General features: G+C 41.4%; 1 protein-coding gene across 4 annotated transcripts in view; it reads left to right on the top strand.

Moving 5' to 3' along the window:
- The window catches only part of MYO5B (myosin VB), a 386,415-nt gene that overhangs the window by 200,531 nt on the left and 173,543 nt on the right, over positions 1–12,341 (top strand). For all 4 annotated transcript variants that reach the window (XM_043514976.1, XM_043514975.1, XM_038401609.2 and 1 more), the window contains exon 8: positions 10,757–10,864. In XM_043514976.1, coding sequence (XP_043370911.1) covers positions 10,757–10,864 — 108 coding nt within the window. The remainder of the gene's footprint in view (positions 1–10,756; positions 10,865–12,341) is intronic.

Genomic DNA, 12,341 nt, shown 5'->3' with positions numbered 1-12,341 from the left:
TAGAACAGTGAAACTGCATTTTTCAGCATAAGCAGAGCCAACATTGATATCTGAGCCAGCCTGAGCAGACATGTCTTTATTTGACACCCACATTCAGGCATACAAAGAGGCAGAGAGATGAACAAAAAAGTGCTCTTTACTCCAGAAGGAAGAATGAGTCACTTGGACGAAAGACTGACAGCAAATATAAATGCACTTCATGGCACCATCTTCTCTCATTTTGTTTCTGTGCTGTTCAATAGGGACAGATTGCGGAAGATAAAGGTAAAGATTTAAAAAAAAAAAAGTGTTTCCGGTAGAATGTGGCACTACCTGCAAGAACCTTAGCATATTAGAAGTCAGAATATTGTTGACTAGATACCTAAGTCTATCAGCCACTCATCTCAGTGAAAGTCGAAGGTTAGAAGCCTTTTCAGAGCTCTGTCTGGCAGATCTGTATTCATATAGTCTGTTCTCACTGCGTTCCTCGCGGATAGGGATGGAAGACAGTCGGAATAGAGATCAGCCATGTGAGTCTGAAAGGACACTGGCTTTGATCTCGGAGCTCTTGGAAACGTCCTTAATTGACTCTTGTGACCCATTATGAAATTGGCTTATAATAGTTGAATTTCCATGATGCCTGCAAGCAATTAATCCTTAATGCATGGCAGCAGTAAAGTCTTGGTGTGCATCATTGTGTACAAATTATTAGAGATGAACTTACATACCTGAATTCCCTCTGGGTAACACAGAACTGTTTCAGAGTAGCAGCCATGTTAGTCTGTATTCGCAAAAAGAAAAGGAGTACTTGTGGCACCTTAGAGATTAATAAATTTATTTGAGAATAAGCTTTCGTGAGCTACAGCTCACTTCATTGGATGCCACAGAACTGTTTATAACTTCACTAGTCAGCTTGACACAACAGTCAGTGACCAAGCTCTGATCTCCCCTGACCCATAAGGGTTTGTGTAGACTAAGGTGAAAGGTGTTTCAGAATATGCTAGCTAGCATGTTCTAACACACACTTTCTAAAACTCTAGGATAGACGAGGCTAATTGTACTTCCACACCTGCTAGCTGGTTGATTTGAAGACAAGAGGGAAACTTAGGCTTCAGCTTATCCATTTAGCCCCTGCTAAAGTGCAGCTTGCCTTGTCTGCACTAGATTTTGAGTATGCTAGCTAACATGTTCTTTTAAAAAAAAAATATATATATATCCTTCTCTTAGGTCTAGTCAAGATAAACCCAAAAGAGTGTGTGCATTCCATTATGTGAGAGAGCATAACATGACTGTAAAATGCACTGAATTGGTATTGAATCCATTGCAGAATAACAACAATGCTTAGCCCTTGCAAAGAACAGCACTATCTTCTGTCAGTCAATTCTCAACACCGCTATTAGAGAGGTGCTAATTCCCACTTCACAATGGGGAAACAGAGAGGCTATGGCCTCCTGCAAAAAGATTTTTTTTTTCACTGAGGCACCTATTTCGATGTAAAATCTTAGTGCAGACAAGGTACAGGTAATTTTTACTTCTGTGTAGCTAATTCTGCTCCCCCATGTGAAATTTACCTCAACTAGCTATGCTGAGGTAAAAGTTATCTGTGCTTTGTCTCTACTAGGATTTTACATCAAGATAGCTATCTCCATGTAAATGACATACTTTCATGGGGGAGGAGGAAGAGAAGTCAAAGCCAGAGAGGTTTAGAGAATTGCTAGGCATGGCAAGCTAGTGGCAAAGCTGGATTCGACCTGGAATAGAGTAGATTAGTGCTCAGGAGGCCCAGTCTCCCATTCAGGCAGCCCCTGCAACACAGCTCCCTGCTCAGACATTGGCCTGGTCTACGCCTGAAACTTAGTTTGACCTTGCTACAACACTCTGAGCTGTGAAAAATTTCATTCCCTGTGATGTAGTTAGATTGACCTAATCTCCACCATAGATGCAGCTAGGACAATGGAAGAATTCTTCCATCAAACTAGCCATCACTTCTTGTTGAGGTGGATGGACCTACATTGGTGGAAAAACCCTCCTGTCTATACAGGAAGCGTCTACACTACAGCGGTGCAGCTGCAGCACTCTAGCTGTGCTGCTATAGTGTAAACGTACCCCTAACTGCTCAACTTCACATGCTAACACCCAAAGTGTATGTATGGCAGTATCACTGTGACACAGAGCATAAATTCCACAAGCTATAAAGATTTTCAAAGGAAGGTTTTCAAAATCTGAGCTATGACAAGGCTGCACCAGAGGAAAATCTAAAAAGAGAGAGACAAGTTTTACTTAGAGAGACTACATTTTAGTCAAAGCCTTAGAATTCACAGTCAAGCTAGGAGCAGTCCCTATGGATCTTAAAACATGCCTTGATGTAATTAACACTGGAACAGTAGCAAGGCAGAAACACAGCTGGTGGCCACACACACACACACACACACACACACACTCTTCATAAAGCTTTAAACGAAAACTAAAAACCAGTTAAATACCTTGTGGGCTAACCTTCCAGTCACACACTCGCCAATAGCGCTATATTGTGCTGGCCATTTCCATTACGGGTTCTTCCTCCAGACACTGAAGTTGAAAGCCAGAGTCATAACAGTGTAAAGAAGCCCTCTCTAATTTGCCAGGGGAAAAACACTCTTTCACCCTTCAGTGCTGACAGATGATATGAACAGACATTGTATTTTTAGGAGCATTGTTTAAAAAGACTTCTTAATTCCATTGATCTCCACGTATTCCACGCGAAGAGAATGCCAGCAGTCTAGCATGGTATCCAGGGGCCTTGAATGACTTCTCTGTCAGCCAGTTAGGACTGGGCTCATTCATTACTTAGTTTTAATTTTCTACCAGAATATTTAGCACCGTACAATATAAAAACAGAACATGTGCACTGACTGGCACAAAGTCATGCAAACACAATAGATTATTATATCAGCACTTTTCCACTGAGGAATGGAGCCCATAGCTTGCTTCATGTGTCTGCAATTGGGAAGAGAGCCTTTTAGACCCTTTTCAGAGTAGCAGCCGTGTTAGTCTGTATTCGCAAAAAGAAAAGGAGTACTTGTAGCACCTTAGAGACTAACACATTTATTTGAGCATAAGGTACAGCATCCAACGAAGTGAGCTGTAGCTCACAAAAGCTTATGCTCAAATAAATGTGTTGGTCTCTAAGGTGCCACAAGTACTCCTTTTTTTTTTTTTTTAAAAAGACCCTAGGTTGCTCCAGGATAATCAGAAAGCAGCTGTGGGCAAAAACACATTTCTCCCCTCAACGTAGCGAGAAGAGTGCCACTTTTTCTCTCCAGTGTGGACCTTGGCATACTGAACCACACTTTTTTGTCCTCCCCAGACAAGACTAGTAATGTGCTTGAACATCTTGAGAAGTTCAGACACTACAGAGGTGCTGAGATACTATGGTAACTAGGGCCATATAAGAACCTAGCCAGAAGCTGGTACTAGTGCAAAACACTTCTATACACTAATTATGTGGTGCAACATGCAGAGAGCTCGTTACGCAGCTGCTTTGCAGCCTCTCTTAGATGCCAGTTGACTCTGAGGTCTCATTTTGACATCTAAAGCCCTAAATGATTTATGATTTGCTGATCTCAGAGGCCACCTCTCTTCCCAAGTGAAAGCATGGCAGTTGGCTATCAATGGATAAGCTCAAGTCTCCTTCCTTTAAATTTTAGCCTTTTTTGGAAGAACCTTAAATGTAGGGTGTAGTGGGCATTGTTAATGGCAATACTATATGAGACAATGTTCCAGATAAAGGCCAGAATTCACTCCTGTGATCTCTATGGCGGATCGATGCTATAGCCTGCTTTCCATACAGTAAACGTGCACCAGTCTCGGTGACTGTTTCACATTGGTAGGGAAGAGCAAAACAACGAAGTCTAGATCTGCCAAACAGACTGAAGAGAAGAATTCTGCCCAAAACCTTCAGAAAGGCCAGTTTTAGAGTCTCTTCTAGCTTCTTCCTACAACCACACCTTGCAAGTTTTCTACAAGGAGCACTACAGCAAATTTTTGGAATATTCAAAAATGCAGCTGTGTTGGATGACAAAGCCTATAGGCTAATGAATCAAGCAGAGGACTGGGAACAGGAAATTCTGTTCCCATGTCTCCCAGTGACAGGCCTCAAGAATGGTGTCCACTGATTCTTCTTTACACACACCTTTTAGTTGTGTCTCAAAAATAGCTGAACAGGATTGCCACCATTTCACAGATAAAGAATTTGAGGCTCAGAGAAATTAAACAGTTTGCCCAAGATCACACAGCCGATGACTTGGATTTTGACACTGACCTATCTGGTACATAATATTGGAAATGGAAATGGTTCAGAAAAGGGCAACAAAAATGATAGGGGTATGGAACAGCTTCCATATGAGGAGAGATTAATAAAACTGGGACTTTTCAGCTTGGAAAAGAGACAACAAAGAGGTGATACGATAGAGGTCTATAACATCATGACTGGAGTGGAGAAAGTAAATAAAGTGTTGTTTACTCCTCATAACACAAGAACTAGAGGTCACCAAATGAAATGAATAGGCAGCAGGTTTAAAACAAACCAAAGGAAGTATTTCTTCACACAAGCAGAGTCAACCTGAGGAACTCTTTGCCAGAGGTTGTTGTGAAGGCCAAGATAATAACAGGGCTCAAAAAAGAACTAGATAAGTTCATGAAGGATAGGTCCCAGATGTGCAGGATGGTGTCCCTAGTGTCTGTTTGCCAGAAGCGGGGAATGGGCAACAGAGGATGGATCACTTGATGATTACCTGTTCTGTTCATTCCCTCTGGGGCACCTGGCATTGGCCACTGCTGGAAGACAGGATTCTGGGCTAGGCTTTGGTCTGACCCAGCATGGCCATTCTTATGTTCTTATTCACACCCTTCCATTGAAGTATACATCACTTCACTTACCTGTCTGGGTCTATTTCTGCCAATCTGTAAAATACATGAGCAAAATATGAAAATACAGTTATATGTCCACATTCGCCTGTAGAGGTAAGTAAAGATTAAGGTCTCTATCTTATAGATGACACCAGCACACCTCATTTAAGCTTTTTCGTAATTCACCAATGGAAATTTTTGTCCAAAAGTAGCTTTGCAATTTTTCACACTAAAAGATGCTATTGTCCAGAAGCTGCCAGTAAGCAGAAGGAACTGTTTTCAGGGGGATACATAGAAAGGGGAGCATGGAACAATGATAGATGGTACAGAACAGAATGCATCCGATGAAGTCAGCTGTAGCTCACGAAAGCTTATGCTCAAATAAATTTGTTAGTCTCTAAGGTGCCACAAGTCTTTTTGCGAACAGTAGTTGTGAAACTGTTTAACTTTCAGGATTAAAGAAAACCAAACATGATACACAGTAATGTTTTATAGTGTACCCTAATGCTTAGAGCGGGGGTTCTCAAATTTCATTGTACCATGACCCCTCTTCTGACAACAAAAATTAATACCACAACCCAGGAGAGGGGACCGAAGCCTGAGCCTGCCTGAGCCCCAGGTGGGTTGGGGGGCCAAAGTTGAAGCCCAAGAGCTTCAGTCCCAGGTAAGGGGCCTGTAATCTGAGCCCCAGGGCTGAATCCCTCAGGCTTCAGCTTTGGCCCCGGGTGGTGGGGCTTTGGCTTTGATCTCAGGCCCTAGCAAGTTGAAGCCAGCACTGGTGACCCCATTAAAAGGGTCATGACCCACATTGGGGTTCCAACCCACAGTTTGAGAACCGCTGGCTTAAAGCAAATTCAGGAAATTTCAGCTTGCTATGTGTCACAAGAAATACTGTAAAGCAGAACACAGTTCTACTGTTCTGCTCTAGATTTCTGGGTAGGGGTCTGCCTGTCATTCAGTAGCAGCCAGACTACTTGGTTCTCACCATGCTCCTTACACTGAACCATGTTGTGCTGGGCTTTCCATCTGAAGGGCTAAAGTCCTTCCCCTGCTTGGCCACCTGCTGATTCACTTTCTGTTACAGCTTCAGTCTTGAGAGTTGAACACCTTGGCCAAGCTTATGCTGAAACCAGAGCCCCAGGGTTTTACCAACATCTGCCTCCTTTCCCTCACATTGGCGCGTGCAGCCTCAGTGTATGCTGTTCCTGTGCTCCCGTAAAATGTTACGGCAGCTGTTCTGAATATGCAAAACTTTGAGACACCAAACCTCCTGGGTACTCTCACTTGCTTAGCACCAGGCTCACATAGGATCTCCAGGGCTTGAACTTTAACAGCAAAAGGTAGGTCCACTGATTGGAAGCCATGGCACACAGTGGAAGTGCACAGCTGCACATGCTCCGGGGACCTTCCCTCTAAAAAACAAAAAAAGTTTCCATTAAGTAGCATGCCTGTTGCTATTATCTGGATCCAATTAACATGGTGTTGATGGGACAGGATTGGTTCCTGGCAATATGTTTCCATTAACCAGAAGTTGCTATTATCAGGGTTGCTATTAAATGGAATCTTCTGTATTTTATGACTAATATTAAAAACAAAAAGAAGTTTATTTAATCCAGAAAAGAAGTAAAGAAAATTAGTATGTTACACGTTTTCATATTGGTCTTCAGTTTGAGGGGAGAGAAGAGCCGGTGCTTCCGACAGAATGACATGGCACTAACCACAAGGGTTATGTTGTTTTGTTTTATTTTATTTTATCTCAAAATTTTGAATTTTTAGAATATTTTAACCACTCCTTTAGCTGGCTGAAAACCATCAATCATTGTTGATAAATTTTGTCTAATTTTTTTATTTTTTTCCTAGTTCTAATTATAGGTATTGCCAGGCCCTGTTTGCTTAAGTGCTGTGCAATCCTTCCCCCCACCCCCACCCTAGCCCTGTTAATGAGTCTTAGGACTGATTTGCAGCACCTTTGCAATTTTATTCCTATTCCTTTCTTCAGTACCCGCTGCCAGTTGTGCCAACAGGCATGATGTTCATGGGATAAGACAGTTAACTTATTTCCATCTGTAGCTTAACCAGATTTGAGCCAATTGTAGGTCTGTAGAGGTGAACAAATAAAGGTCCCTTTCCTCACTCACGCTGTCTGTTAAATTCCCATTGAAATCTGAGATAATTCTGCACGTGGGGCAAGTGCAGAATCTGGGTTTAAATGTTTCATTGTATCTGGAAAAAGACCTACATCGATTAAGTTTAGAATTGCTTCAGTTTTACATCTAAACTGGACTGTTCCCAAGTGTTACGCAATGCACTTCCTGAAAATCATTAATTAATCAGAATAATTAACGGTGCTAACACACAGCACAAGGCAGTAACGTAGTGAATCAGAGGGGTTTGCAATTGTTAAAATAGTTGTGCATGTGTTAAATGAGTATCAAAGTGGCTTGCAAATGGCTTCCTCAAGAGGTTTATTTTTAAAAACGCAAATGTTAGCCTGATACACACGATCTTAAAAGGAAGATGAAGATGAAAAACAGCCAGCGTTTCAGGGGGTTTTTTTTGCTTTACAAACCTTAACTTGGCCAGCTTTCTCCAGAATGGGAAAAAAGAGGAAGCACCCCAAATTACAATATCTCTTGTGCTAAACAGCTACAGTGGTAGATACAGTCCTTGCTCTGTGGTGCTTACATTCTAAATTAAAAGGCAAATAGATAGCTCCTCTGTCCACCCACCAGATTGCTGTGCAACAGCATGGTTAAGGCACTGTATACATAGTTCTGTATCAAATTGGTTACAAGCATATATAGTCACCTTATTTTAATCAAGCCATAGTTCTGATACTGAGTAAACTTGGTTAGGGCACATAACCAAGTGAGAGTCCCCATGCTAATCTCTCTCTGTCCTTTAACACAGTGGTAGATTTCACACTTACTACCTGCCTGAGTTTTGCTGTTATTTTCAATCTAAGCAACAAGCCTAAATGAATCCATCTGCTATGTGACTCAGCAGTTATTATGCTTCATTTCATACACATACGGTGACTCAGAACATTTACTGTGCCTCTGTATTCAGGTTCCTAGAGGTTGTCTTCCTCTTACACACCCTTTGCTGTGTTTTATCAAAGTTAGCTCATTGGAGCACAGCACAGAGCTGTTATCTGTATTGTCTGTGAGCACAATACACCACCTGTATTTATTGCATACAATACAATATGTGTTGTATGCAATAAATTGTACGCAATAAATAATTTTCAAGGTTTATAGTTTCAGCTACCTGGCCAAATACCTGGCAGTTCTGGTCATTTCGCCAAGTGAAACAGATAATCAACCAAATGATTAGTTTGGCATAATTGTCGAGATTAATCTCTGGTGTAATTTCATTGATGCTACGGAGATTACACTGAAGGGTAAAATTGATTCCTGCTGTAACACCTGTAGAATAAAGGCTTATAATAGGGATCAAAGAACTGACCTTATTCAGGTCCAGTGATGTTCCCCTTCCCTCATCAGGATTCCAGAACAGAAACTGTCTCTGTCCCTTATTGTTTACATGGTTCTGTATCTGAGTAATGGGATGGAATTTAGGAAAGGGAAAATTTGGTTAAAATAAAAATAACCTATTAACATAAATGAGATCTGTTAAACTGTGGAGTCCCTCCCAAAGGAAGTTCTTGGACACCCAGTTATTTGGAATATTTAAAGCTAGGCTGGACAAACTATGAATAATGTTGGAAACAATCTTGACCTGGCAGGGGGCTTGACTGGCTAACTCCAAATAGATGCTTCCAGTGTTAGGCCACAGAACTGTGAGTATGGTTAATGATACCTGTGGGACCCACTGGAGTATGTGTTTAGGTAGTGTTAATGTTGTCTATAGTCCCAACCTGAACATACACCTGAACAAATGTACATGGTAAGGTTATGAATGAGTGGAGACATTCAGGTGGTATTACTGAGGAGTTTTTAAAAGTCACTGGCAGCCCAAAATGGAATTGTACCTGTCTGCACAGTAGGCTGTTTTCCCCATTGTTTCGTAATACTATAGTAATGTCTTTATATGTCTAATATCTTTCCAAGCTCTGCTTGGCAAGCCCCTCTAATCACATTTAAAATTGGAATGCCAGCTAACCAGCCAGGCAGTAATTTCTGTACTGTTACCCAGCAGCCTTTAAGAGTCTCGAAAGATGTGACTGCACAAGAGTTTCCCTTTTAGCTTAAATTTTCTAGCAAAGCTTGGCTCACTCAGAGAAATTAATAAAGTGCGTTTATGGCTTTTTGCCTGTGCCTTGAATTCTTCTAGTTGGTTGTAAATGTCTATATTGAGCAATAATACAAGAGTCTTTTCTGTTGCCACTGAAATTGGCAAGAGATTTGCCATTGCTCACAAGCTTTAACTCTTTGTGAGCTTTGTACCTTCTAGTGATAGTGCTTCCAGTGGAACAGCTTGAAATTCCACAGCTTCAGATTGTCTGGGTTCATGAGAACCATTTATTTTTGCTTCCTGCTCATGTGGGTTTACATTGACTTTGTATTTGAAACAATTCAAACCCTCCTTATGAAACTAACCAAGACTTGCCTGGTATCAAGTCAAAATGATGTGAAACTAGTACATTTCTCACATGGCTTCCACCCAAAATTCAGTCCTAGGCTTGCTCAAAACTCCAACTTAGGCTGGGAAAAAATTGGGGCAAACCTCAGCAAACTACTTGGTACACCTAGCTTGAGTTTTATTCCTGTAATAAAACGACCAATTCAGGAAAGTTTCGCTTTGTTTGGAGTTCTGTTATATTTTACACAGGTCTAGTTACCTCTGTTCCAGTCATTTTATCCATCCACATGCTGAACTCCTATAGACTTCAATCAGGATCCTGCACATGGAGGGACTGGTAAGCACAGTCACACTTTGCTGAATAATGTGACTGCGTTCACCAACATTTGCTTGGTTGTCCCTGCATTTCAGTATGCAGCCAATAAGATATCAAGAAGCACAGTGCAGGATAAGTATTAAAATGCTCACTCATGTTTAAAATACAGCTATCTCACTTAAAACCCCTGAGTTCCTGCTCGTTGTCCCAAAGATGAACTTGTCAAATGTCTTGTTAATCAAGCAGAAGAGCTGAACTAATCGTCGAGATAGGAAGCTTTAAATATACTCACTATGTAAGTTCAGTCAGAGACGATAAATTCTGTGCAATGTAATTGATATTTTCTCCCATGAACAGACAGTAAATCCATGCTACATTGTGCAAAACTGTTCACACGTCAATAAAAGCGGAATTAGTTCTATGCTGAAAAATGACTCTTCCAAACGGACAATGAGTTCCAGGTTTGGATCCCATTGATTTCTGTATCAAATGCAATCTGCTTACAAGCAAACACGTTTTTTTCCCCCTAACTGCCAGACATACATACTCAAACTCATAAACTCTGGGGTCTGAGTCAAATGGGTCTTTGCTTCCATGACAGTCTCTGGTAGAAATGTTCTGCAGACCAAAATTCAGCCCTCTGTGACACATGTGTAACTTCCACTGTGGGTTTGTACAGGTGTAACTACTTGGAACTTGGAGAACAATTCTGTTGATATACAAAAAAGAACAGAATCCAGCTCCTCCTCTCTGTTGAGTTGGCACTACTGGAGATATCTGGAATTGAAAGCACAATGTTTTTAATTGCTAAAACAAGCAGATCTGATTGTGCGCACAGACTATTTTTACATTGTCGCTTTTTAGAGCAGAGCTTCATTTTAAGGAGACCATCTGCCTTCCAAAGGTGGGCAGCTGGGGGGGGGGGGGCTACAAGGAGAGTGTTCTAAAGTAAGTACAACGAAATGTAAGCAGCAGGTGATGTGCCTCTCATTTGCTGATGCATTCATTCTGTGTTTGCTCTTCTCGTAGCATGTGCTGAAGACTTTTTCTACACTTCTCTGGGAGGCGAGACAATTATTGATGGAGTTGATGATGCTGATGATTTTGAGAAAACCAGACATGCTTTCACCCTGCTTGGTAAGGGATTATTTGAAAGGGTCCAGTTGGAAAGCTTCCTAGTAAAACACTTGGATGTCTGTCTTGCAAAGACTTTCAATATTTTGCACAAGCTCTAATGTAATAATGTAACCCGCAGAGGCATAAATCCATTTTCTTTTTGACCTACTTAGTTTTACCTTGCTCTCTGTGTAGGGAATGTGGGAGTTTCTCACACTCACATCAATAACTAGTGAAACAGAGGAGTGGAGTAGGGAGAATGACTGACTAGAGATTACCCCAAAAGGAACATTTTAGGTTTAAAGCAACGTCACAGTTTTGATTTAGTCTCTGTTTTGTTCCTGTTAGTCTGTTTCCAGGAAGTGCAAAAATATCTTTACTTTCTAACTTAGTTCCTATTCAGCCTGGCTAAACACAAGGTGATGTGTGTCATTGCATACACCATCATACCATCATTGCCAGGTATCAGAGCAATAGAAATAATGGGCCAAATTGGACTCTTGACTGTGTATACACAGTCCACCTTGTAGTCAGTGGAAGCCATGCACATGCAGCCAATGGCAGAATGTCCCAATATTAATAACCATATGCAGAGTTCCTATACCGTACAGTATAGCAATCTGCCAGCGAGGTGACCTGACTGCAGTACTCACTACTTATAAGGAAAATAATTTTTAATAGAGGAAATAATTGGCTCTCTCAAAATCTTATACATTTACAGGGATTTATTCCTGTTCTTTAACTGTAGTTAATCTTTTAAATGTAATTTTTAGTTCCTCCCTGCACTTCATTTTATTTCTTCCTATTTTGGAAGAGGAGTTTTTAGCACTTTGTGTGCTGCCTGTTGAGGACAAGGGGTTGCTGATCTTGTGGCTGCACCGATCCCAATCACAGGGGATTACCATATACACTGTTACAGGTGCATCCTTTACTTACCCTTCCAGGCTGAAAGTCTCTGAATTTCACTCCAATTTCAGATGTACGTATTTTTCTCTCTCACTTCTCCTGGTCCAATCTCAGGGGCTCTACTCCAACCTCATCCTCTTTGGCCCCTGCTGCTTGTGAGGAAGTCAGTTATCCTCTCCTTCTTGACATCTTGCTCACACTAGGCTTTTGAGATACTGTCCTCTCGTGGTTCTCCTGTCCCTCCAACTCTTTTGTGTGTCTGTTTTTGCTGGCTCCTCCCCTTCTCTGTTGCACTCTGAGGGTGTCCCCAGGTTCTATCTCTGTACCCCCTAGTCTTTTCACTTCTATCTCTGGACAGCTGCAACTGTTTACATAGTTTCAATTATCATCTCTATGCTGATGACTCATAAAGTTCTCTCCACCACTGATCTTTCTCCTTCTGTCCAATCCCATGTCTTTTCTTGTCTTCGTGACATTCCACTCTTGGATATCGTGTCAGGATCTTAAACTGAACATGGCCAAACCTGAGCTTCTCATTTTTCCCTTTCAAGGTTTCTCCACTTCCCACCCTTTATTGCTATAAACCCATCAC

Source organism: Dermochelys coriacea, chromosome 5, assembly GCF_009764565.3.
Source record: "Dermochelys coriacea isolate rDerCor1 chromosome 5, rDerCor1.pri.v4, whole genome shotgun sequence".
Taxonomy (NCBI): Eukaryota; Metazoa; Chordata; order Testudines; family Dermochelyidae; genus Dermochelys; species Dermochelys coriacea.
This window is presented reverse-complemented; position numbering and strand designations above follow the sequence as displayed.